A 22,340-nucleotide genomic window follows, 5' to 3' on the forward strand; every position below is an offset into this window, starting at 1 on the left:
GCCAGAGCTCAGGGTGACAGTAGGAGCTTTCCATGGCTTCATGCTGACCCCAGAAGCTGCAGATTTAATGGGAGAAGAGATGCAGCATCCAGGCAAAGAAAGGGTGATCTCTGCATTGCCCAGTCAGCGTAGCAAATTGAAACCAGACATGTTACAGTTTCCTTAAATGGGCTGCCACTGTCCCCCACGTCTCCGTGGCTCTGGAAGTGGCGTCTGGGAATGCTCACTGACTGCATTCCTGGGCTGGCAAACACATCTGTGTGTGTCCTGCTGCCTGCATTGTTTGCTTCAGTTCTCATTCAGCAGAGTTGTTTGTAGCCCAGGGGAAGCTGCTACCCCAGAAATGTCGCAACAAGCTCTCTCAGTTAGTTTTCGGGCACCATGGTTGGACATTCCAGCTTAGCTGCCAGGAGTGATTTCATATTCCTCTGACATGCTGATGCTCAGTAAGTACTCATGATGAAGGAATGAGGAATGCTAAACTGTGATCTGAAAACAAATGGAACTTTCCCTGTTTGGGTCTCAGATGCAGCACACGCTTCCCATAATGAGGCAGGATAGCGTTCCTCAAAACACTGTGGTCTGCTCACATACACATCTTTTCATGTTTCTGCAACATCCCTGTATCATGTCCTGCCGAGGCCTCCTGCCTTCTCTTGCCAGCAGAGCTTGACACACAGCTTCTGTCTGGTTCTCAGGGAGTATCTTGTTTTTTGCTTGGACTCCCACCTGTGTGTGTGGGCAGGTGTCTTGCTAGGCAGGAGAGCCCTGTGGCTTGTGCAAGGTCACTGCACTAAGTGAATTGTGGATTACGGCGTAGGCTGCTCCAGCCAGAAGGTGGTAACTATTCAAGCACAGCCCCCTCCATTCCCATACCTTGAGCTGGTCTCATGGTGCTAAAACGCTCCATTCCTCCTTTCTCTATTTTATTTAATTATCTACAATTAAGAAGGACATCTGGGGAAAATAATGAATTGCCCTGCGGCTTAAAAACTGTGCTTACCTGCTGGGTAGGTGTTTCTTCCCATCTAGTTGGTTGAAGTAGCAATACTCATTACGTCTGCTTGTCAGCTATCCATCCCTAATTATCTAATACTGATTATTTCTTGCTGTGTTGAGAATTGGGGCATACGGGGTTCCAAACCCCTGGATTTTCCCAGGCAGTCGAGGGTAGAAGGGGTCCTGTAGTAAAGGCACTAGGGTGGAGCCCAGGTCCTTCACTTGGGTACCAGGCATTCGCGTAGCAGCGGTGTCCTCCGCAGGGAATGCACACCTCTGCTCCCAGCTACTTCACACGGAAGGAGCTTTCCAGGAGCAACTGAGAGGCTAATTTTTTAACATTGACATTTTTGTCACAGTCAATGCAAGAGCAAAAAGTAATAAGGAGGTAATTTTTCCAAATGGTAAATAGGGTATAAATACATTTTTAAACTGGCCTCAACTTATAAGAAAATTGATATTTTCTGGGCAGTGTAATTTTTCATTTTATTATCAAAAAGCATTCAGCTAGCCGTGCATGAAATACAGTCCCCAGAGCTGTCACAATCCCCATGGGCCCCTTTATCTGGCTGAGTTCAGTGACTGCTGTCTCTGAGCTCTGGGTTATTGTTTTAGGATGGTGCTTTTCCCCTTCATTAACCTCTTGCTGTCACAGGGGAAGAGCACGTGTGTACTCTGGCTGGTGGCAGGTACCAGGGCTCCCCGCAAGGCAGGCTCGGCACCCGGTTGTGCTACCTGGGGCTGTTGGACTGCTTTTAGATGTACACAGAGGGATCTGAGAGGAGGTGTTGTGACAGGCAGGATGCAAAGAAGGCTTCAAAACACCTGGCTCTGCCTTAGGGCACCCTGAGCTGCAGGTGGTTACCATATTCTTTATATTCTGCTCTATTCTTGTATTCTTTTTTGCTCCCTTACTGCTGGAGACAAGAACAGGATAGATGGACCTTGGCTCTGATCCAGCACAGCGGCTTTTATTAGGGGTGCTCCTGCATATCACAGTCGTGCTCTTTCCTACTGAAAGTAGCAAAAATGCTTGGATGCTGGGAAAGGGTCGGCTACCTCCTGGGCAGGTACAGGGAACTTGTGCCAGCAGGGCTGTCCTTGCAATGAGGTGAGGGAAGGTAGCAAACGAGTGAGACGTAGTTGACAACGGTTGCGTGGTACCGGCTAACTCTCCGTCCTGTGTGTGTTACAGTGCCCAGTGCCCCACCACGAAAGGTGGAGGTAGAGTCTGTGAATTCAACGGCCATCCGGGTGAGCTGGAAGCTGCCCATCTCCAACAAGCAGCATGGGCAGATCCGTGGGTACCAGGTTACGTACGTGAAGCTGGAAAACAACGAGCCCCGAGGGCAGCCAGTGATCAAGGACGTCATGCTGTCAGAAGCACAGGTACAGTGTGGGGACCACGGGCTGGTGGGCATGGCACCTTCCTCCTCTGCAGAGGGCCAGGCTGGCTGGATCCAAGTATTTCTTAGACTCCGCTTGTGGCTCCAGAGCGTGGAATTCAGCCGTGCCTGAGTAAGGCAAACAGTTTAACCCTAAAATGTGGCTTACAGGCGAGTAAAAAGTTTAATCAGGAGAGGACTGATGTAGAAAAGATGATGTATTGGGTAATGCTCCTCTCTTAGCCCTTCTCCAACATGTACATCTTTCTGTCTGCTGTATCTTGTGCAGACTCCAGCTGGAGCAAATTATGTTTTGCCAGTCAGGCTATAAACCGTCAGAGAGTTTTAAATAAGCCTTGAGTCTGCTGCTTTTGTGCTGTTGACTGTTCAAGGCAAAGCTTCTCTCTCAGCAGAGTCCTCTGGGGTGCTGCCAACTTCTGGGGCAGGGGAGTGGCTCTGCACCGTTGGGTGGGCACAGCACGCCACGCAGGGCAGCCCTCCTCTGGCTCAGCAAAGCCTCCCTTCCCTCCTGCTTTTGCAAGGCAGGGACTTGATCTTGCATTACCTCTTGAAACCAAACTGTAGGTAAAACCAGCTGACTCTGAGAAAGGTTGGAGGGGGGAAAGTGAGGTGCAGGCCCACATCGCCTGTAAATGACTTTGCCCTCTGCAATCTCCATGCAACAATCTGCTAATATTTATGTGATCTTCTGGATACCTCACAGGCTGTGAGCTGAGGTCCCATTCCCACACAGCGCTCCAGGCATTGGTTATGCACTCTGCTCAGCCCAGCAGCGTGTAGTTGCCTCTTTCCCAGGGTCCAGGGAAGTTTTTGATGCCCTGTCTGTGATGAAATACCACTCTTCTTTGGAGCAAGGGTCCTTCGTCCTGCGTGACCCATGCTGTTCTCAACAAAGATAATCGTGTAAATGAAGTACAGGATCTGCTGCTGTTGGAAGCGACGAGTAATCGATTCAGAGCTGGCTTGCTTGAATGATGCCCAATATAAATACTGGAGAGCTGCAGCGATTAATTGATCTGTCTCCTGAACGCAGCTGTGAATCATTTATACGTTTGTCAGTGGGGAGTGCAGTGCACAGAGGCAGCTTTACTCCCCATTCATATTCTGAAGGATAAAACTCAGTAATAATGGGGAAGGGGAAAACATTAAAGACAGAAGATGCTTTGAGGGTCTTTGCAGTGTTGTCTGGGGCACATCTCTGTTTATGTTTCAGATGTAGCTTTATTTTAATCGTTAGAAAAGCTGCTTACTGCCCTTTACTTATTCCAGGAGGATATAATCTTCTGTGTTGTTTGTACAATTGATGCTGTGTTGTTCAGCTGGAGTTTGGAGTTAATGGGTTGGTCCCAAGCGTAGGTGGGCGAAGTTGGCAATGTTGTTCTTGTTGGTGTTTTCAAATATTTTATGCTTGCCCAGCCAGTTCTGCTTTCACTCCTTACTCATACATTTCAGAGAGAGAAACCCCATGCTAATGTGCAGGAAAGAGGATGCCAGAGACAGAAACTTTCCAAGGAGTGCTGGATTTTGCATTATTTTGAATGTGTGCATCAAGGAGGCAAGTTGCTTGAAGTTTCCTGGCCTGTCAGACCACTTACCAGTCTTTCGTATTTGGTGTATTTATGTGGGAAAGTTTTTGATTGCTGTGATAATTATTTTTTTTCTGGTGTGTATGGAGCTGAACTCATCCACTGTCATTTTTGGGTGGAAGTGAAGGCCAAAAGATAGTCGCAGAGAAGTGACTACTCTGAAGGAGTCATGTCACTGTTGGCATAAACCCTGCAGGGAAGAGGTTTCACTGACTCGGCAGAAGAGGTCTTTATTTCCCAAAAGAGTGAGAAGCCAGGCATGACCTGTACTTGTGATGAAATACATCTGCTCCAGAAGCTGAAGAACCCTGTAAGAGCTACCATCTTTCAGTACAGCAGTGCGTGTCTTTGCAAACAGACAGATCAAACTCTAGTGAGTAGTCTTGGAAGAGTTATTTTCTATGGAAGAAAACAAAAAGATTCACTGGAACCCCTGTCCCTGAAGGTCACAGGATGAAGATGGCCAGAATATAGCCACAGTTCAGTACTCATAAACATTTATACCAGTGCACAAGGAGAGAATTAAACTGGTTGAAAATCTGGGTTCAGAGAAGAAATTCTCTGGATATGTAGACAGAGCCCCTCCTGCCTAGCCAGGCTGTCTGCCGATTTTGAGTAGGTATGATGTACCACATAATCTGCTTCCTGCAGATGGTATGAAGACACTGGTATTAAAGCTGACTCATGATTTTTCCTGATTGAAGATGAGAAATACAGAGAGAGTAAACGAAGATGAAAGGAAAAAGGAAAGGGAATGGAGATGTTAGCTATGCAGATAATATAGATTTCTGAGTTTTCAAAACCATTTGAGTGGAAAGGACTAAAACATCAGCAGAGAAGTGGGGGCCCTGGTGCTGGAGAGATCACGTTTTACTTTACAGCCTCCTGCCTAGGGAGAGTAATCAGTTGTTAGGAAGGTCCTGCGATGGAGCTGAGGCCGCTCCCTCCCGTCTGTGACTGATTACCTCCATCAGACTTCTCTGTGCCTTCCAGTCTGAGCTCTCACCTCCTACTGACAGACTGATGGACAAGCAAATGTGACCATGCCCTGTGGAGGAGCGCCCAGGGAGAGCGTGTGTATTGCTACAGAGCAGGGTCAGATACCTGCACCACCTCCAGCACAGGCCCTGCCCATCGTGGTTCAGCCAGTCCCATGGTGGACAATGGCAGAAGATTCATTTTTGTGCCCTGGGTCTTGTGCACAATGCATCCAAGCACTGTGAGAATGCCTTTGAAAGGAGCAGGGGCACCAGTGCAGGGTCTCAGCTGCACTCCACCACTCTGGTACAAGTCCTCACTGGCTTAAGGGAGCAGGGCATAGGCAGGGCCATAGGGCACAAGCATTAAATTCTTCAGAGAGGACAGGGCCCCACCTGCTTTCCTTGGTCTCCAATCCCTGGGCAGCTGCAACATGTCAGGAGGACCAGTGGACTTGATCTCCTCCATCCCTTCCCAGGTACCAGTCCTACGTGCCCTGCAGAGTGCTGGGTGGCAGTGCCGAGTCTGGAGCACCGGGTACAATGGAGGCAGCAGGGCCAGGGAGGACAGGCCTTCCCAATCAGGTTCCTCTGCGAGTGTGACTCGTTTGCTCATTCCAAGACAGGCAGTTAGACCCTGCATGAATCTAGCTGTTGATCCTTTGTGTCCTGCTTGCAGCCTGCTTGTTCTCAGCCCAGAATGGAACATCTTGAGGGGGGACTTTCTCCCCATGCTGCAGTGTGGCCATGGTGACTGCTCCTGCCCTTGACTGTGCAGCATATTTGCTGGGGAGCCTGCTGCCTGCATCGCTCTGGGGATGTGGCACGCAAGTTAGCCTGGCTGCTTACAGCCCTCTGCAGATCCAGCCTGCCCAGAGAGCTTTGCAGTGCTTCTGCTGGTGGGAGCCGGCTGGGTACAAGGAGGTCAGGCTTTGTGGAGGAGAGACTTCTGCCAGCTCCTCCTCCAGCTCTGCAAAGAGCGTCATGGCAGAGAACAGGTGTGCTGCCCACAAGAAGGGCTGCAGGCTCACAGGAAGATTGTGTGGTCTTCACATGCAGCACTTCCCCATCCAGCATGCAGACCAAGTGCACGTTCCACCAGCTTGCTCCAGAAGAGCAGGAAGAAGTAACAGCAAGCACTTCAAGCTGTTGGGTTGAGATCAAAGGAGAAAGGGGAAGCAGAGACTCTATTCTCCCTGGGCAGCACCCATCCCAGGCATAACACAGAGGAATTTAGAGCCTCCCTCTTTCACTGGGTGATAGTCAAGGATCTTTATCTGAATCTACTTGGAACAACTCTTTATGCATGTGTACTCGTCTAGGTAAGAGTCTGGCATGGAGGCAAGATGTTTGTTCGTAAGTCGAACAAAACTGAAAGGCATCATCCAAGAGGCATTTCAATAATGGACAAAGGTGAAGTTCTGGAGCCCTCAGACCCCTCCGCATCCCACAAGCTGAGCACCTGGGTTTACATCTGGAGTTTTGCTGTGGTGCCAGTCACTGAAGCAAAGAGAAGGATCTCCAGGAAAACCGCAGCATCCACTTCCCATAGCTGGGCCTGTTTAGGAGGGCTTGAGTCTGTCTTTTGCAAGAGCCATGGTCAGGGAAAACAGCCATTCCCTGGTGAGACATGACTACGCTGTGCCATGTTGAAGTGTAAAATGAAACGTTAAGGCATTGCAGCTGCCATAAATACACACTGTTAGCTTTAGCACTTCCCTGAGCCATCCTGCCTCATGCACACAGCACTGTCTGAGTTCTTTTTATGACAGCTCCTGGGCTTTTCAGATCAATTTGTCTTACTGACCAATCTTAAACAGTTAAGAAGCAATTGAGTTAGTTTAAGGAAGGAAATGTTTTGATCTGCAGATGATATTTTCATAATGAAACTGAATTTATACCAGGGTATTTATGCAGGCCTGGCTTTTCACTGTTCTTCCTCCAGCACAGATCTCAAGGCGTTTCTTTGCACTCTGATCTGATGCAAGATTAAAGTCTACTGAAACATAAGAGCAAACAGAGTTTGAACATTAAACGCTTGGTCTAAAATCCTAGTGGATGATAAACTCCCTGCCGTGATGTGAGAGGCTGTGAAATGCAGTAGCCTCCTGAGCCTGGGTCTGCTCCACTGTTTGTTCCAGTGGGTTGTCACCTTCTGCTCCTGCACCTACATGTAGCTGGGTGGGGGTGTTACCATCCACGTGTCCCCCATCCACCAGGGACATGGTGTTGGAGCACAAGTGTACTTCTGGGAGAAGGAGCTACCAGGCCTCATATCCTTCCTGCAGTAAGACTTTTGCCCGTTTTTTTGCAGGGCAGAGTGTGTGGCTGTTGAATACCATGTGGGCTGACTGGCACAGGCAGAATGTCAACAGCAGTGACTTGGGTTTAGCTAAGCATGCAACACTGGAAATAACACCAAGATGTGTGTGGAAAGGGGGCCTTTAGTGACCATAATACTTAGTGAGGGCCTTGGCTTTATAGGAAGTCTTTAGGGACAAATTGACCTCTTCACTGAAATTAAGTTTTAAGATGGTTTAGGGGGATAATTCTGCTGCAGTCTCATGGCATCAAATAAGTGAACGAAAATAAATTCTTAGAGGAACATTTCTCCAATAAATTCTTCCTGAATTCAGGGAATAAAATAACTAATATTTTGAAGGTATGCCATGTATTTTATTGCTGAGGAGAGTACTCTGCCACTGTGATAGGCTGCAGCCTGTGAAAGCCACCTCAAACAGCTTGAGTACAAAAGGCAACTTGTAGCTTTCATACCGTTTAGTACTTCTGCTGCACTTGCAGGTTCCCAGGCACTTCAGTACTGTTAGCTGGGCTTCCCAGCGTCCTGAGGAAGTCAGTATCTGAGCGCCATTTCACAGCTGGCAGCTCAGGCTCAGAAGCAAGGCTTGCCAAGGCTCACACTGTGAGTCAGGGGCAATAATACCTATCTTCTGCTTTCATCTCTGTGCTTGAACCCATCGACCGGTGCTTCCTCCAGGCAGATTTAGTAACCTGAGATGTAATGCATCACCTTGGCTGAGAGAGCTCGCTGTGATCTCTGCAAACCTTCCTTTGGTGCATCAACCACAAAGAACAGTGCTACGGGCATGCGTGGCAGCAGCCAAGGTCTGCTAAGTCTCACCACCCCAATGCAGCTTTGATGCCTTAGAGCCCCAAATCCAGCCAGAAACCTGTGTATTCCCTCTTCAGAGCCCTAATTGAGCTGCCATGGCTGGGAATTCACGTGAGCTTTTGCTGGGAAATGGTTTGTCTAGAAGTCTTACCTGCAGGGCTGCTCTTGCCAAACGAGTGTTTGCCGTTTGGTGTTGTGTAATTGGGAGTTAGAAGCTGTTTCCTCAGTACGTGCACCAGTTTGAGCCTTACTCCAAGCCACACAGCACCGTGTGGAGCTTAGTGTGCTTAGTGTGGAGCTTAGCGCTTAGTGTAGAGCTCTCTGTAAGATCTCAGCCTCTGTTGCACTGTTTACAAGAGAGGGCACGTCTCGGTTTTCTGAGATCCCCAGAGCATTTTCTTGCAAATGATACAGGAAAGAGAAGCTCTGTAAATGTTGCATTGGTACTTCCCTGCAGAGAGTGCCCTCTCAGTTTTGCATGTTGAAGTCTTTGGTTCTCAACAAGAGATGGTGGCTGGAGGGTCACCAGGACAGAAAATGGAGATTAGGCCACAAAACTGTTGTGCCGGGACAGCAGTCAGGCACGGAGCCTTGTTGGTATAAGCTGTCCCTTCTTGCTTCTGCTCATGGAAGAGGCAGAAAAGTGCAAACAAAGCCAGAAGGGGAAAGGACTGCAAAGTTAGGAAGTGGTGACCTCTCCATCCATATGAGAAGAAAGCTCTTTGCCCCTTTGTGTGAATGATCTCAGAACTACTGCGCAGGCTAGCAGCATGTAGAAAATTGCTCTATGCCATTTCTTCCCTTGGCACAGCCTGTGCCGAGTGACCTTCTGTGTATAAGTGTTGTAATCCCCCCGACCCAGTCCTGCTAACCCCTGCTGTTGTCATCGTCGTCATCCCCTTCCTACACGTTGCCCCTTAAAATTCTGTGTCTCCATTTTCTCTCCTCCTTCCTTTCTCCCCCATCAGTGGAGAGCTGAGGACTCCGTGGACCATGTAAGTACCACTTGTGTGTATTCCAGGTTGGAAAAGAGGGGTTTGGTAAATCGATTTGTGAATTTTGTAGACACAGTGCTGTCAAAACATCCCTTTCACTCCCTTAATGAGGCTGGAGAGTTACATTGTGAAACCTTCCACAAGCCGCAAATCCAGCGAAAATTGGCATTTAGATTGCTACTAAATGCAGAAAAGCAATTGACATTTCCTATAATCTGTATTTCCAGCTTGTTGCAGTGCAGTTTTAGGCAGGCTCAAGTGATCGACTCAGGAGGTGCATCCTACTTTCTGCAGTAGTTGGCCCACCGAGTTACATGGTAAAATTAGATATATAATCTTTAAACCACATTGATCGTAGTCATGAAAAATAACCTACACTCTCAACAGTGACCTTTGGCTGAAACACAGATAGTAATAAGAAAACAATCACATTTAAACAGTTAAATACGATTTTTCCCACATAATTTTGAAATATAAATTTGGAGGAACAAACTAGAAAATGACCTTTTTAGAGTCAGCAATTGAATTACGTGCCCTACTGTGAGCTTCCCCAGCACAATGCATTTCTCCTCCTGCTTTATACGGAGGATTCTCGCTCAGAGTGGCTTTGTCATGACAGCACCGTGTTTACATTATGCAATCAGACCTTCTTTCATCCATCCTTCGTCTCTCTCCCCTCCTCCCAGCTCGCTTGCTTTGCTCCCGGTGGCATGCTTTTGCGTGAGAATTTCTCTTTGCATGGATTTGGGAGGAGTGAATTCTCTTGGGATGTTCAGAGTCTGCAGGTTTTGTGTGAGTGCTTCCCCCGCGGGTCCATTGGCACCGATCGGACTGCGCGTCCACTCACCCGCACACACGATCTGCTGCAGGGGCGGAGTTGGGATCGGACTCTGGTTCACACGGTGATTTTGGCGGGGTTCTTGTTGGTGCTTGTTGATTTTTCTCTGGGCTGGCTGGTTCCGCGACGGTAACACGGTGATTTTGATGAGTAAGCCTGGGCAGGTAACCTGAACCAGCAGCACTGACTGGAAATCAGCAGGTTTAATAGTGTGGGTGTTAGTGCGAATGAGTGATGGGAGACTGGCTGTGCTCTGAGAGCAACCGCGGGCACCCCTTGCACCTCCAAAGCTGGCAAGGATCCCCCAGGAAGATATTGGACCCCTGGAGCAGCCTCTAACAGTGGTCGTGCTGCCTGTCCTCAGTGACTCAAGCTTAACCCTCTCCCTCTCTGCTCTTCTTGTCTGAAAGGGTAAATAACCAACTCAGAGCCTCTGCCTCCTTCCCGAAAGCTTCCCCAGCTCCCTATCCAGCCCAGTTGTCTCTTGCTCCCTCACCTGATGCGTTAGTAGTGCTCATGGCCCCAGTCCTTTTCACAGCACCCACAGATAAATGCAGTTATGGGGTACCTACCCTGAGCCTTCAGAGAGCTGCTGGGAGCTGCTGAGCTCGCTGTGCTTGCTCGTTTGCAGGCCTGGCCAGCGAGGCTTGGCACAAGTCATGTTGCCACTGGAGGCCAGGAGGGAGGAGCTCTTTGATCTCAAATTGAAGTGCAGAGCCATGCCCTCCTCCTGCCCAGAGGAAGCCAGAGCATGCAAGGGTGCTAGCAGCCTGCCGAGTCCGCCCTCCTCCCAGACCTCCCACAGCGCAGGGTTTTCCCTCCAGGTCTTGCCAACGCCTTGCGCTGACCCCATTCCATGCCTGCAACGCCGTGCCAGGGATGCTGTAGCACTGCAGGTGCTCCTTGCCCGGGGCACCTGGCCTGGTGTGGCCGTGCCACTGCCTGCATTGCCTCTCTGTGCTCCCTGCGGCTCTGCTGCAAGAGGCAACTTTAAAAATCCCCAAATTAGCCCTCAAGAGGTTTCATCAGCCAGCTGAACTGGCTTTTACTCTGGTTCACAGCTCCACAGTCCTCTTACTCTCAGGCTTGTGGCAGAGTGGCTCTGGCTTCACGCAAAACCACCTCTGGAGCAGATCTCCCTCTTGGCAGAGGCCGTGGGAGCATGCAGCCACTGACACAAGTTGCTGGTGGGTCCCTAGGATGGCCAAGTGTCAGGGGCAGGGGTTGAAACAGGGCGGGTGACTGTTGGAGTGGCAGCGATTGTTGTTTGCTGCTGCTGTGTGAGATGTGTGTGCTTGGGTGCAGTCCATGAGTGTGAGCCACTATGACTGTGAGCCAGCGAGCATGTCGGTGGGTTGCTGTTGGAGATGCTGACCTCAGCGCCCTCCTTTTGCTCACTCCAGTAACAAGTATTTCTTCTTCTCATTTGCTTCTTCTCCACCTCGTGGATGTGCTCCCAGGAGACGGTGATAGGAGGCCTGCTGCCGGAAACCACCTACTCGGTCACGGTCGCTGCCTACACCACCAAAGGAGATGGTGCCCGCAGCAAGCCAAAAGTCATCACCACCACAGGGGCAGGTGAGTGTGGGCAGCAGATATTGCAGCCATGTAGGGGTGGTGGTAAAACCTGCCAAGAGGTGCATGGGGAATATAGCCAAGGCACCTGTGCAGGCAGAAGCAAGAGGGCTGGAGACACTGCAGAGGTACACACTCTTGTGATCTCCAGCCCTTCCTTACAGGCTTTGCCACTGGATCACCTGAGCCAAGTGCAGCAAACAGATGGACAGACACTGACGGGGCCCATGAGACAGCAATGAAACTCATGGGTCTGAGCTCATCTGCGTAGTCCAGAGACCTGGGAAAAGGAAGCCTGAAAGTCTAGGCCCTCCCTCAGCTTTGGAGTCATGGCCTGTCCTCATGTTGTTCCCGTAGGCGAGTGACATTTCTTGCTTCCTGCGGTGACTGCACTGCCTGCTGGGATGGCCCCTGGCACAGAGCGCTCCTCAGAGGTGCTTCTCAGCTTCCCCCCTGGCTGTTACTACTGCTGCCTCCCCAGGCTTACGTAGCTGAGCCCGGCTCCTCCTAGAGCCATGGTAAAATCTGGAATGCAACAAATCCTGCCATAGGAGTGCTGCGGACACAACTTCTAGGTCCTGGTGATCCCAGCCAGTTTGGTTCTGCTGTCTCAGTAGAGACTCACACCCTGTGCCTAGTGCAACACAAGAGCCTCAGCCTGGAGCAGGGGCACCCAGGAGCTCATCGGGTGCTTTCCTCCGGATGCAGTCAAGCTTGCCTTTGGTGGTGGCACCAACTAGTTGGCATTGTCTTGTCCTCGATTTCCACTCACTAGACCTGTCCTACAGCTGATAATCCTGCTGCTTCCTCACACCAAGCCACAGGAACAGTATTTACCACTTGTTATTATGGGAATGCAGCTTATGCAAACAGAGCGTTTGTTCCTGGTGCTTTTAAACAAGGAACAGCTTGCCATCTCTTCTGTGCCGCATATGGGGAGCTCCAGAGGTAGTTTCCACTGTCACAATCTCAAATGCTGTCTCCCTTGTGCCTCGCCATGATGTATGCTCTGTTCATCAAATTGCTACAGCTGTCCTATAAACAGGAAAAGCTTCCTAAATATCCCAATGTTGCACTGTAAGCCACAGTGGGTCTTCCCATGTTATGACGCACATTTAAAGTTAATATTTGGAATCAGCTTTGAAAATAATGTGTCCCTTAATACTACCTGCTGTTAGACATTGTATTATGAGTGCAAGGAGGATGGCACTGGCAGTGGATATGTAATTGTGTGTCTTAAAGACCTACAAAACCACCCCCAGAGCTGCCTTTGTACAGTCTCGTCTGCAACCTTGACCTCAAAGGGGAGTGTTGGTATCGCCCTCTGATGGCAAAATCGGGGCATAAGTCTGACAAATCTGTTTTTCTCTTGTGCTCATCTGTGGGCTCATACATTTCAAAACTGTGCAACGATATTTAACTAGGTTTGGCTACAATCCCATTTTCGTTTTCATATCAATGGCCCCAACCCTTTGATTCTGAGTATCTTCCCTATCAGTTGATTTGTTTACAAATCTGAGCTGATGTGAAGTGAAGACACATCCTCTTTTTTAACTGAAGGAGATCAAGGTATTAAACCACCAATTTAAAGCCATCAGTTCCTAACCAGTGACGGCAACACCCCTTGACTTGTGCAGCATAAGCAAAAATCCTGTGGAATGCTTGTGTTCACCTCTCACATCGACACTGACATCACGAATCTGCTCCTCAGCTAAACCAAAATGTATTCTGATGGCAAACAGCCCGCCCAGCTCTGCTCGCTGCCTCTGCAGATGGTAAAACTGCAAGGTTTCAGGATGAAATTTGTCTGCCTCCAGACAGATCAGGGCACTGGACTTGGGCTTCTGTGTGTCTGTTGTTGTACAGTGCACTGGGGCCAGCGTGGCCTGGTGCTGTGCACTAGCTGGAGTGTCTGAAGACAACTGATTGGGAGGACAGGATTCAGATCTTCTCTGAGATAAATATGATGCTGTGAGGTACCTTAAACCTTTCCTGTAAAAGGGGATGAATTTTGGGGCTGGATATGGCTGAATTTATTCCCTGTTTAGATGGCAGCACATGGGAAAATGGCAGTCAAGAGCTGGCTGGCTCCAGCTTCCCTCGCCACTGGATTAGGGTCAGTCTGCCTCTATCCATTTGAATTGTCTGTCGTCCTCTTCACCCTGTTGTCTGAACTTTCCCACTTTCCTCCATCCTCACGGACTGAGCAGCACAGAAGCGGTCCTTCCTTCCCCTCCTCCCAGGCTATAGATGGTCATTGTGTGTTTATGTTGCAGTCCCGGGGAAGCCCACCATGATGATTAGCACGACAGCCATGAACACAGCCCTCATCCAGTGGCACCCACCCAAGGAGATGGTAGGGGAGCTGCTGGGTTACCGGCTGCAGTACAGACGTCTTGATGAGGAAAAGATGAACACGATAGACTTCGGGAAGAGAGACCATCACTACACTGTGACCAACCTGCACAAGGGGGCCACATACGTCTTCAAATTGTCTGCCAAGAACAGAGCTGGCCCAGGAGAGGAGTTTGAGAAGGAGATCACTACTGCAGAAGATGTGCCAAGTGGCTTCCCACAGAACCTGCGTGTGGTGGGTCTCACCACTTCCACCACAGAAGTTGCATGGGACCCCCCGGTCTTGGCAGAAAGAAACGGCAAGATCGTCAACTACACAGTGGTATACAGGGACATAAATAGCCAGCAGGACCTGGTTAACATCACCAAGGACACAAGTATCACTTTGACGAATCTGAAGCCCGATACTACTTACGACATCAAAGTGAGGGCCCGCACCAATAAAGGGGTTGGGCCGCTCAGCCCCAGCATCCAGTCCCGGACCATGCCTGTTGAGCAAGGTAAGTGCCCCTCTAACAAGCCCTAACAGCAAGCTCTGCCTCCAGGACAGGGACCTTTGCTTTGGTTCGTGAGGCTACACTCCCCTTTGCTCTGACTAATGAGATCAGGTACTGTGTGGCTCCTTAGTCTAAAACTAGTTCAGCGAGGGGAGATTCAAGGAAAGTTTCCTTAAAATTGCCATCTGAGGGGGTAAAGGGGCGTTGGTGGTACCTTAATTGCCTTTGTCGCTCCACAGGCACACTTTGCTGTTTTGTGTGTACATGAAAGGCTCTTGCTTGAACTGGAGCAGGCGGCTGGGTAGGATCATCTGCAGATCCAGTACCTGAGCACCACTGCTCTTTGATCATGGCAAAGGGCCAAGAGAGTGTGAGTAGAGGCGGGGGGAGAGGAAGGCTGCAGTTCAGCCTACAACTTCCTTTCTGTGATGCTGGAAAAGTATAGTCAAAAAGCGAAACTCCACTGGAGACTGGAGACTTGGTAAAAGGATGCTGCTCTTTTCTCCTCATCTCTCACTTCTCTGTTGTAGCTGAACTCTTTGACCTCTGCTGCTGAGTTAGACAAAGAGAGACTTGGAGCCGAGCTGCTGCCTGGCTCCCTCCTGACTTGGCCTTACAGTGCTCAAATATCTTGTTTTTCATTTCAGTGTTTGCTAAGAACTTCCGCGTCAATGCCGTCATGAAAACGTCTGTGCTGCTGAGCTGGGAAGTGCCTGACTCCTATAAATCTGCAGTGCCTTTTAAGGTAAGGGTGGGATACAGAGGACAGGGAGTTCCACCTGTGACAGCGAGCAGGACAGTGGAAAGCAGCACCTTGACCTGCCACATGATGTTTTCAGGCCATCAGACAAGAGACGAGCAGAGCAGGGTCACGTTGCTCACTGGCTTGGGGTCTTGCGGAGCTCAGACCTCCAAGCCTAGGTTTAGTAGCTGCTCTTGCTTTTGAGCACCTGTGCGTGAGCCATGGCACACAGTAGAGCACACTGCTGCTTGCTTTCCCTCCTCTCACTCTTCTTAGGCCAGAAGGTGCTGTAGTTTTGTTGATTTCTTTCTGTTTTGATCAGTTGTGGGATAGCCAGTAAGCACTTGGCTCATGGTAACGAAAAAGGAGTCAATAGAGTTGGCTGAAGCATACCAACAGGAAACGCCAAGCAGTGAAGATGCGCACTGGGCAGAGGCAGTCAGAGAACGGGGATATCTCAGGGATCACCATCCAGCTAGAAACCAACTTAGCAGCTTTTGTTAAGTGCACCCACTCCTCCCTTGATGGTGCCCCTGAATTACTTGCGTTTTCGAAGGGAAAGGGAAACTGGTCCGTCACCCCAAATCACTGATGCTTTTCCCATGGGTGGTTGTGGTTCACGCAGTCCCCATCAGTGCTTTACTTCTCCATCAGCTTTCTCAAGCATCTTGGTACCTTGTATCACTCGGCTGGGGCCTACCAGTCAGGCTGGCCTTTTCAGCTCCGTAACAGTGGTTACACAAGCTTGTCCTGGTGCCTGACTTGGAGTTGAAGTGTGAAAAGTTATAAATGTGGTTTAATCGGAAGAGATCACCAAGACAAAGCGGTCTGAAAACCAGCCAGTGAATCAAACTAAGAATGACTCCTTCTGCAACGTGTCCTGTCTCAAACATCTGGATTGCCTTTATGAGTTACTTCAGAGCATCAAGGGCAGATGCATAATCTCAGGGAGTGAAGGAGAGAAGCATCCTCATCCTTCCAGAAGATGTTACAGGTGTGAGCTGCGCAACGTGTCAGTGCAGGGGGAACTCTGCAGGAATGGCTGCTGCTCTCTTTTCTCCAGCACAGTTCTGGATGTAGTGTCATCCACCAGGCTGCAGACAGCACTGATGACCCAACGTCTTCCTGCTCTTGTCTGTCCTCCGGTGCGGATCACTGATGTGGGTAAAAGACTAGAGTGTGGCAGAAATTTCTGCAGATCTCAGTGCAGCTTCTCTCCCTTAAGAAACAAGACCAACATGTCACATCACCAAGGATAATCTTCCACCCAGTCTCAGTAGCTGTCTGCTGCCTCTGCAGAGGCGGCCAGGGGTGAGAGCCGCGTGACTTCCCTTCCTCCTTGCACATGCCCTTTGCCATGCTGTGCCTGAAGAGCAAATGCAAAACCTGCATGAGCTGTGGGGGATCCATGGCCAGGGGAATGAGGGGAAGGTCTTGAACTGCATCCGCATCAAAGTGTGTGAGCACCTCCCCTTCCTTATTACTAACTCTCCTTGTTTAAATCCTGAAGCTGAATTACCATGATCAATAGCAAGCACTTGTTAACATGCAGAGTTTAGCTGAAGCAGACAAGGCTTTTGTGAAGACCTTGTGGTATTCAAAGCTTCCGCAGGTGTAGGGTGCATTAGGATCAGTGTTCAGATATCTGGCCGCAAGGAACTTCACAGAGCCCTGTTACTTTGCTCTCTGTCGAAGAACCAGGCTGTTTCTCATCTTGCCTTGTTCTTGTGGCACAGAGCCCACATCTCTGTCTGACAGCGCAGTGCTAGAAAGGGACAGTGTGACCTTTGGAGCATTACTACCACATGTGGATGGTGGAGTGGTTGGAAGTAGCCAGGAGCCAAGGACGTAATGCTGATGCCTCGTCTGGCCTTGTAGCTGTGATTGCTTACACAGGCGGTGACTCAGGGTCTGCCCCTGCTGCGGGTTAACCCTCAGATGACACAGGAGCAGATGGCAGTAGCCACTTGCTAACTGAAGAGCAGTCATGCAAATGAGAGTGTTAAAAGGATATTTCTCTAATAGTGTCTTCTTTCTATTAATATTCCCAGATTTGCAGACACACATGAGTCAAGGCCAGGAGCTAAGAGGGTCAGCTCCAGGTCGTTGATTGTGCCACTGGAAAGAAATCCTTAACCTTCAGGACTTTGTATTTTTATAAACAAGATTCGCCTCTCTCCTCTAATTCAGGCACATGGGATGCCGAGGCCAGAGCCTAATACTGTAACTAGCATAGCAGATAAATCTCCATGGGAACAATTAGTTTTATCTACACTTGATAAACAGTCTCATGCTAAATCTGTGTCCCAAAGGGTGTCATATTCTACTTTAACAGATTTAATTAAAGTAGATATTGTTCTGACAATGAATAGTGAGGCGCAGACAGGACTGGTGCTTTTTTTTTTTTATAGGGGATGAACTGAGACCTTAGGAATTTTCATTGCTACCAAATCAATAATGAAGGTTTGAGTTCTCTTTGGGGAATTTTCACAGCTTCTTCTGGTCCAGGAGATAAATTTCTTGTAAAATGTGGCTCAGCAGTTGTGGTGGAGCAGAGGCACCATTCCTTTTCTATTCCGGTGTGCTTGCCAAAAGCTGTTCCGGAGCTTTCGTGGAAAGTGCAAGATAGATACAACGTTCTCCTTGGGGAAACTGCACTTTTCCTGAGACACATTCTTCAACTTAAGAGCAGGACAGAGGATATATTGGTTAAAGGCAGCATTCCAAGGTATTTTGCAAACGGGGAGAAGGAACAGCACCTTTTGAAAATTACTATGATACAGGTTCGGAAATAACCCCTAAGAATGCTGGGCAGTGCCTTCTCACAGTGTGTCCCATGGAATGTAGCAATTATTCCTGCCCGCAAAAAAGGTAACCTTGTCCACTTCTCCATCGAGTCATTATCTTTTTCCGGTGTTGCACACTATGTGTCTTTTCATCTTCTAGTTCAATACATCCTTTACTGCCTTGAAATCAAGCAGCAAACCTTCAGCAGTGACATTTGTACCCACCTCGCTTTGCAAATCTTCTCTTGTGGGCAAGAGCAGCACAAATGACATTTTACAGCAATCCATGGGCTAGTCAGCAATGTTTGGCAGTTCAGAGCCCTTGGGCCAAATTTGCTGCTGACTTAAGTAGTTACCAGTGGGCCATGATGTAACCTCTAAATAGCATTCCTGCTTGAGCTCCCAGGCATCTTCAGCTGCACACAAATGACTGTTTCTGAGCCCTTACATTATTGTAGGGTTTGTGTAGAGGCATTAACTAATGGTGCATAGCATTTGAGAAGACAATGTGTTATGGCAGGTAAAGGAACGCAGAACTGCTACTGTGAAAAGGGGGGATGGCAAAGAATGCTTCAGCAAAGCATTGCAAATCCCAATTTCACTGTCTTCGGACACAAATTTCTGTGCATGGCCGTAAAAATCATCATCTGGTGTCAGGACTGAATTGGAGACTGTGTCCTGGCCAATTCTAGTGCAGAGCGAGCAGGAAAGCTCTAAACAGAAGTGCTTGATCCTTTTGCCTCCTCTTGCTCCAGAAGAACAGCTATGTCCCCAGCAGATGCCTTATGTGCAGGCAGTTGGTGGGCGAGTATCTTCCCTGGAGCGCATGCAGAAGCACTTGGTGATACCTTTATGAGGGAAGAATTCGTAATGAGAAATCTCACCTGAGAGGCACAGGTGAGAGGCTTTGCATCCTTCCAGCATAGCTCTTAATGTTGGAAGTTTGGTTTTGTTCAAGTCTGTGTTGGAACACATGAAGTGAGATCCCACTGGTCCCCCAGGACACCCCCTGACTTGCTGTCATCTGGAATATCTGGACCTGTACCATTGCAATATCATTGCATGGAGTGGTGCTGGGGCAGGCAGCAAAGCTGCTAAGATGACTTGAAGTCTAGCACTCCTGTCTTTGTTGTGCTTACTTCTGTGTCAGAGCAGTGTGAAACCTGCCAAATAAATATCTGATACTCTAGCACTATAAGAAGCATTTCTTCATTTTACCTTTTTCACTCACTTTAGCACCCATCTGATGTGCGTGTCTTTGGAGAAAGGGATTAAAGCCCAGGAGAAAATTTAAGAGGAGCCACAGCAGAGAACAACTCCTTCCAGCCATCCTACCTTTGACAGCCTTTCCTGCACATGAGACAGCCAGCAGAGGCTTTGTCCCTGTAAACCTCTTTTATTTTAGTACTTGGTACTTATTTTTGCAGTTCATCCCTGAAGATTGAAGCATGTCAACAAACAAGATTGATTGCATCTCTCCTGCATTGCTGGCTTCTCACTGCTGCTCTGTTACCTGTTGAGAGTCTCTTCTCAGCAGCATAAAAGCTGGGGCTCTTTTCCTATACTGACCTCCATGCAAAGTGATCTGAAGAAGATGTGAAGCATGCTGTGGGTATCGCTGTTTGGATAACACAAAAGCAGAGCTGCAAATTCCAGGCCTAGCCTGGTCCCTGTGCTCCACTGTCCTTCAGATCTCTTTCCAGGGCCTCCCAGCTCCTCCCAGCTCCAGCACTAAATATTAGAGTAGTGCTAATCAGCTGCCCTTGTCCCAGAGAGCTGGTGGCTTTCTGCAGATTTCTGTCACCTGCTAAAAAGGTGACTTGGAAGGAACGTTTGGTCCCTCCCTTGCTGCCTGTATCAGCCTGAACGGTAGGCTAAGCTGGTGAAAAATCTGGTTTACTTCAAGTAATTTTTTTTCCACAGAGCTGTCTCCTCTCTCTCAAGGCCAATGTTGGAAAGAGCACATTTTACTGTGTGGGCTCTGCCTGTGGCACATAATAACTGCCATGGTTTAACATGCTCCAGCTCTGCCATTGCCAGTTTTTGGTATACTGTGTCTCTGCACCGCTATCAGGAATCCAGCGCTCCCCTGCCACACTGGATGGTCACCTGGTTGAAAGAAACATGCTGGTTTATCACACCTGGGGCACAACCTCTGATCTCTGTGGTTCTCTGCCTCTGTCTCCAGGAACTGTCTGAGTTTCTGACTTTGCAGAGGCAGCACCCAGCATTTTGGGCTACAGGCGTTGTTCCAGCAAGACCAGGATCAAGGTTCCCAGGGCAGATGAGCTGTTTGGTGCAGCTAATATGGCAGTGCCCATGACTGCTGTGCCTTGAGGGATATGGGGGACCTGCATATCCGCAACAGGGCACTGAGAAAATGTCGGTAGCTGGGGGGCCAACAGGCCCAAAGGGAAGCTGTGGGGGGGGGCTGCCCACTGCCCTGGGCCACCAATGCCCCTGCCCTGCCCTGCCCAGCAGCCCCTCGCTGCAAGCACGGCAGGGAAAAGCAGCACCGATCTCCTGCCCACGGCTGGTGCGGCATCAGTATCTGTTGTCATGGCAACAGGGTGTCACACCTGCAGAGCCGCTGTTTCGGGTACCAGTTTGTGAGCCCTGTGGGGGATTTTTCAGATCATTGGTGAGGCGTGTAACCCCCGCCCCACCCCACCACCACCCCCAGTCACCTTGCTGGGAGGGGGATGCTCTGCATTCACCATTCGATCAGGCATCAGCTGGTAGACACGGGAATGACGCGAATTAAAAGCAGACAGGGTTTTACACCAAAAGCATATTGTGTGTTATAGCCTCGTGAGACAAGAAACAAAGACCCATTCATCTCCACACGAGGGCAAAGCACAGCCATCTGGATTCCTGCCCCAAAGCAGTGCTGAAAAGCAGTGCTTGTGGCACCACCAGCCTCACTGCTGGCACTGGCCACCTGGGCTTTGCTGAGATGACCCTCTCTGCTCCATCACTGCGAGGCACAGGGAGCATGGTTCAACCCTGTGCTGGGGGTTGTTCTTCTTTAACTAAAGATTTATGGCTGTTTACGAAGCGCACAATAGCTGAACCACCTGAGGGAGGGCCCAGAGCCAAATTGTCGTCTCTAACGCTGCTATTTTGAGTGTGAGTTTTCATCAGCAGCTGTCAGCTGCATGAGCATGTTCTTTTCCCGTTTCAGATTCTGTACAATAGCCAGAGTGTGGAGGTGGACGGCCACTCGATGAAGAAACTCATAAGTGACCTCCAGCCAGACACGGACTATTCTTTTGTGCTAATGAATCGCGGGAGCAGTGCTGGGGGGCTCCAGCACCTCGTCTCAATCCGAACCGCTCCTGACGTCTTGCAGAGCAAACCCATCGCCACAAACAAGTACATACAGGAAGGAAAATTCACGCTCACCCTTCCCAAAGTCCAGACCACTGTGCCGGTTAGGTAGGTGCTGTGCCCAGGTGGAGAAGGCAGGGTGGGAGGCTAGAGATGGGGAAAAGGGCAGGGCAGACCTCTGCCAGCCTGTGGATTTTGTAACCTGGGAGTGAATTTCTGAGCAGGCTGCGGTACAGAGCCAGGCGTTTACCCGTAACATGGGATCACACTGCTGGCTCTTCCTGAGCAAATATTTATGTGCAATAAAATTAAGACAATTCTCTGACAGTTTGCCCTCACCCTGGTGGGTATACTCCAGATGCTACCAACAAAAATGCAGTTGAGGATCAGGAGGGACTTCCTCTGACACTGTATAATATCCTTTAAATAAATAATGCCTAAAGCCTCAAGGAGATTAAAAAAGCGAGTTTGTGGAAGTCTTATTTGTTACTGTGGTATCCTTGTGCTGAAGCACAATTCCCCCAGGGTTCTTGCTACAATCCGATTATATAAATGTCCTCACAGCTCCTACACCACCCTCTGGAGCACAGTGTGTAGATCTTCATTAACCTAATGAGTGCTAACGGGGAGTATTCTCTTCTCTGGTACAGCAGGAAAACCGACCTCTTCCTCACTGAACTCTTTTCCTGCGTAGAGGTCAGGGAGAGGAGCAGGTCATCCTTGGAAGGCATATGGCACGTGTTATTCGGTGATCTGCCAGAGACATGACTTAGGGTCCAGCGCTTATGCTTTCCTTCCTTCCCAGGTGGTACTACATCGTGGTTGTGCCAGCGGATCAGAGCACCAGCAGCCCAACTGCTCGGTGGCGGACACCTGATGAGATGGAGCTGGACCAGGTAGGAGTCTGTAGCAGCTGCTGTAATAGAAGTGGCTCCCAGGTGGCCCGGCATGCTTTGCCCAGGCCTCCTGGCAACGGCATGGGTGCAGTGACATAGGTGCAGGCTGTACATCAGAGATGGTGGTCTGTGGGACACGCAGTGCCCACTCAGCCTTTCTGGGCTGGTGACAGCACGTAGGAAGGAGGCTGGAGTCAAGCAAGGGAGGAGCCACCTCCCAGAATG

General features: G+C 49.5%; 1 protein-coding gene across 19 annotated transcripts in view; it reads left to right on the forward strand.

Moving 5' to 3' along the window:
- The window catches only part of PTPRF (protein tyrosine phosphatase receptor type F), a 393,802-nt gene that overhangs the window by 327,961 nt on the left and 43,501 nt on the right, over positions 1-22,340 (forward strand). For 8 of the 19 annotated variants that reach the window (XM_074596399.1, XM_074596401.1, XM_074596398.1 and 5 more), the window contains 7 exons: positions 2,195-2,388; positions 9,070-9,096; positions 11,395-11,512; positions 13,786-14,364; positions 15,009-15,106; positions 21,074-21,327; positions 22,025-22,115. In XM_074596399.1, the coding sequence (XP_074452500.1) occupies positions 2,195-2,388; positions 9,070-9,096; positions 11,395-11,512; positions 13,786-14,364; positions 15,009-15,106; positions 21,074-21,327; positions 22,025-22,115 (1,361 nt within the window). The remainder of the gene's footprint in view (positions 1-2,194; positions 2,389-9,069; positions 9,097-11,394; positions 11,513-13,785; positions 14,365-15,008; positions 15,107-21,073; positions 21,328-22,024; positions 22,116-22,340) is intronic. The other 11 variants (XM_074596403.1, XM_074596408.1, XM_074596406.1 and 8 more) reach the window with 3 other exon arrangements.

Source organism: Larus michahellis, chromosome 8, assembly GCF_964199755.1.
Source record: "Larus michahellis chromosome 8, bLarMic1.1, whole genome shotgun sequence".
In the NCBI taxonomy this organism is placed as follows: domain Eukaryota; kingdom Metazoa; phylum Chordata; class Aves; order Charadriiformes; family Laridae; genus Larus; species Larus michahellis.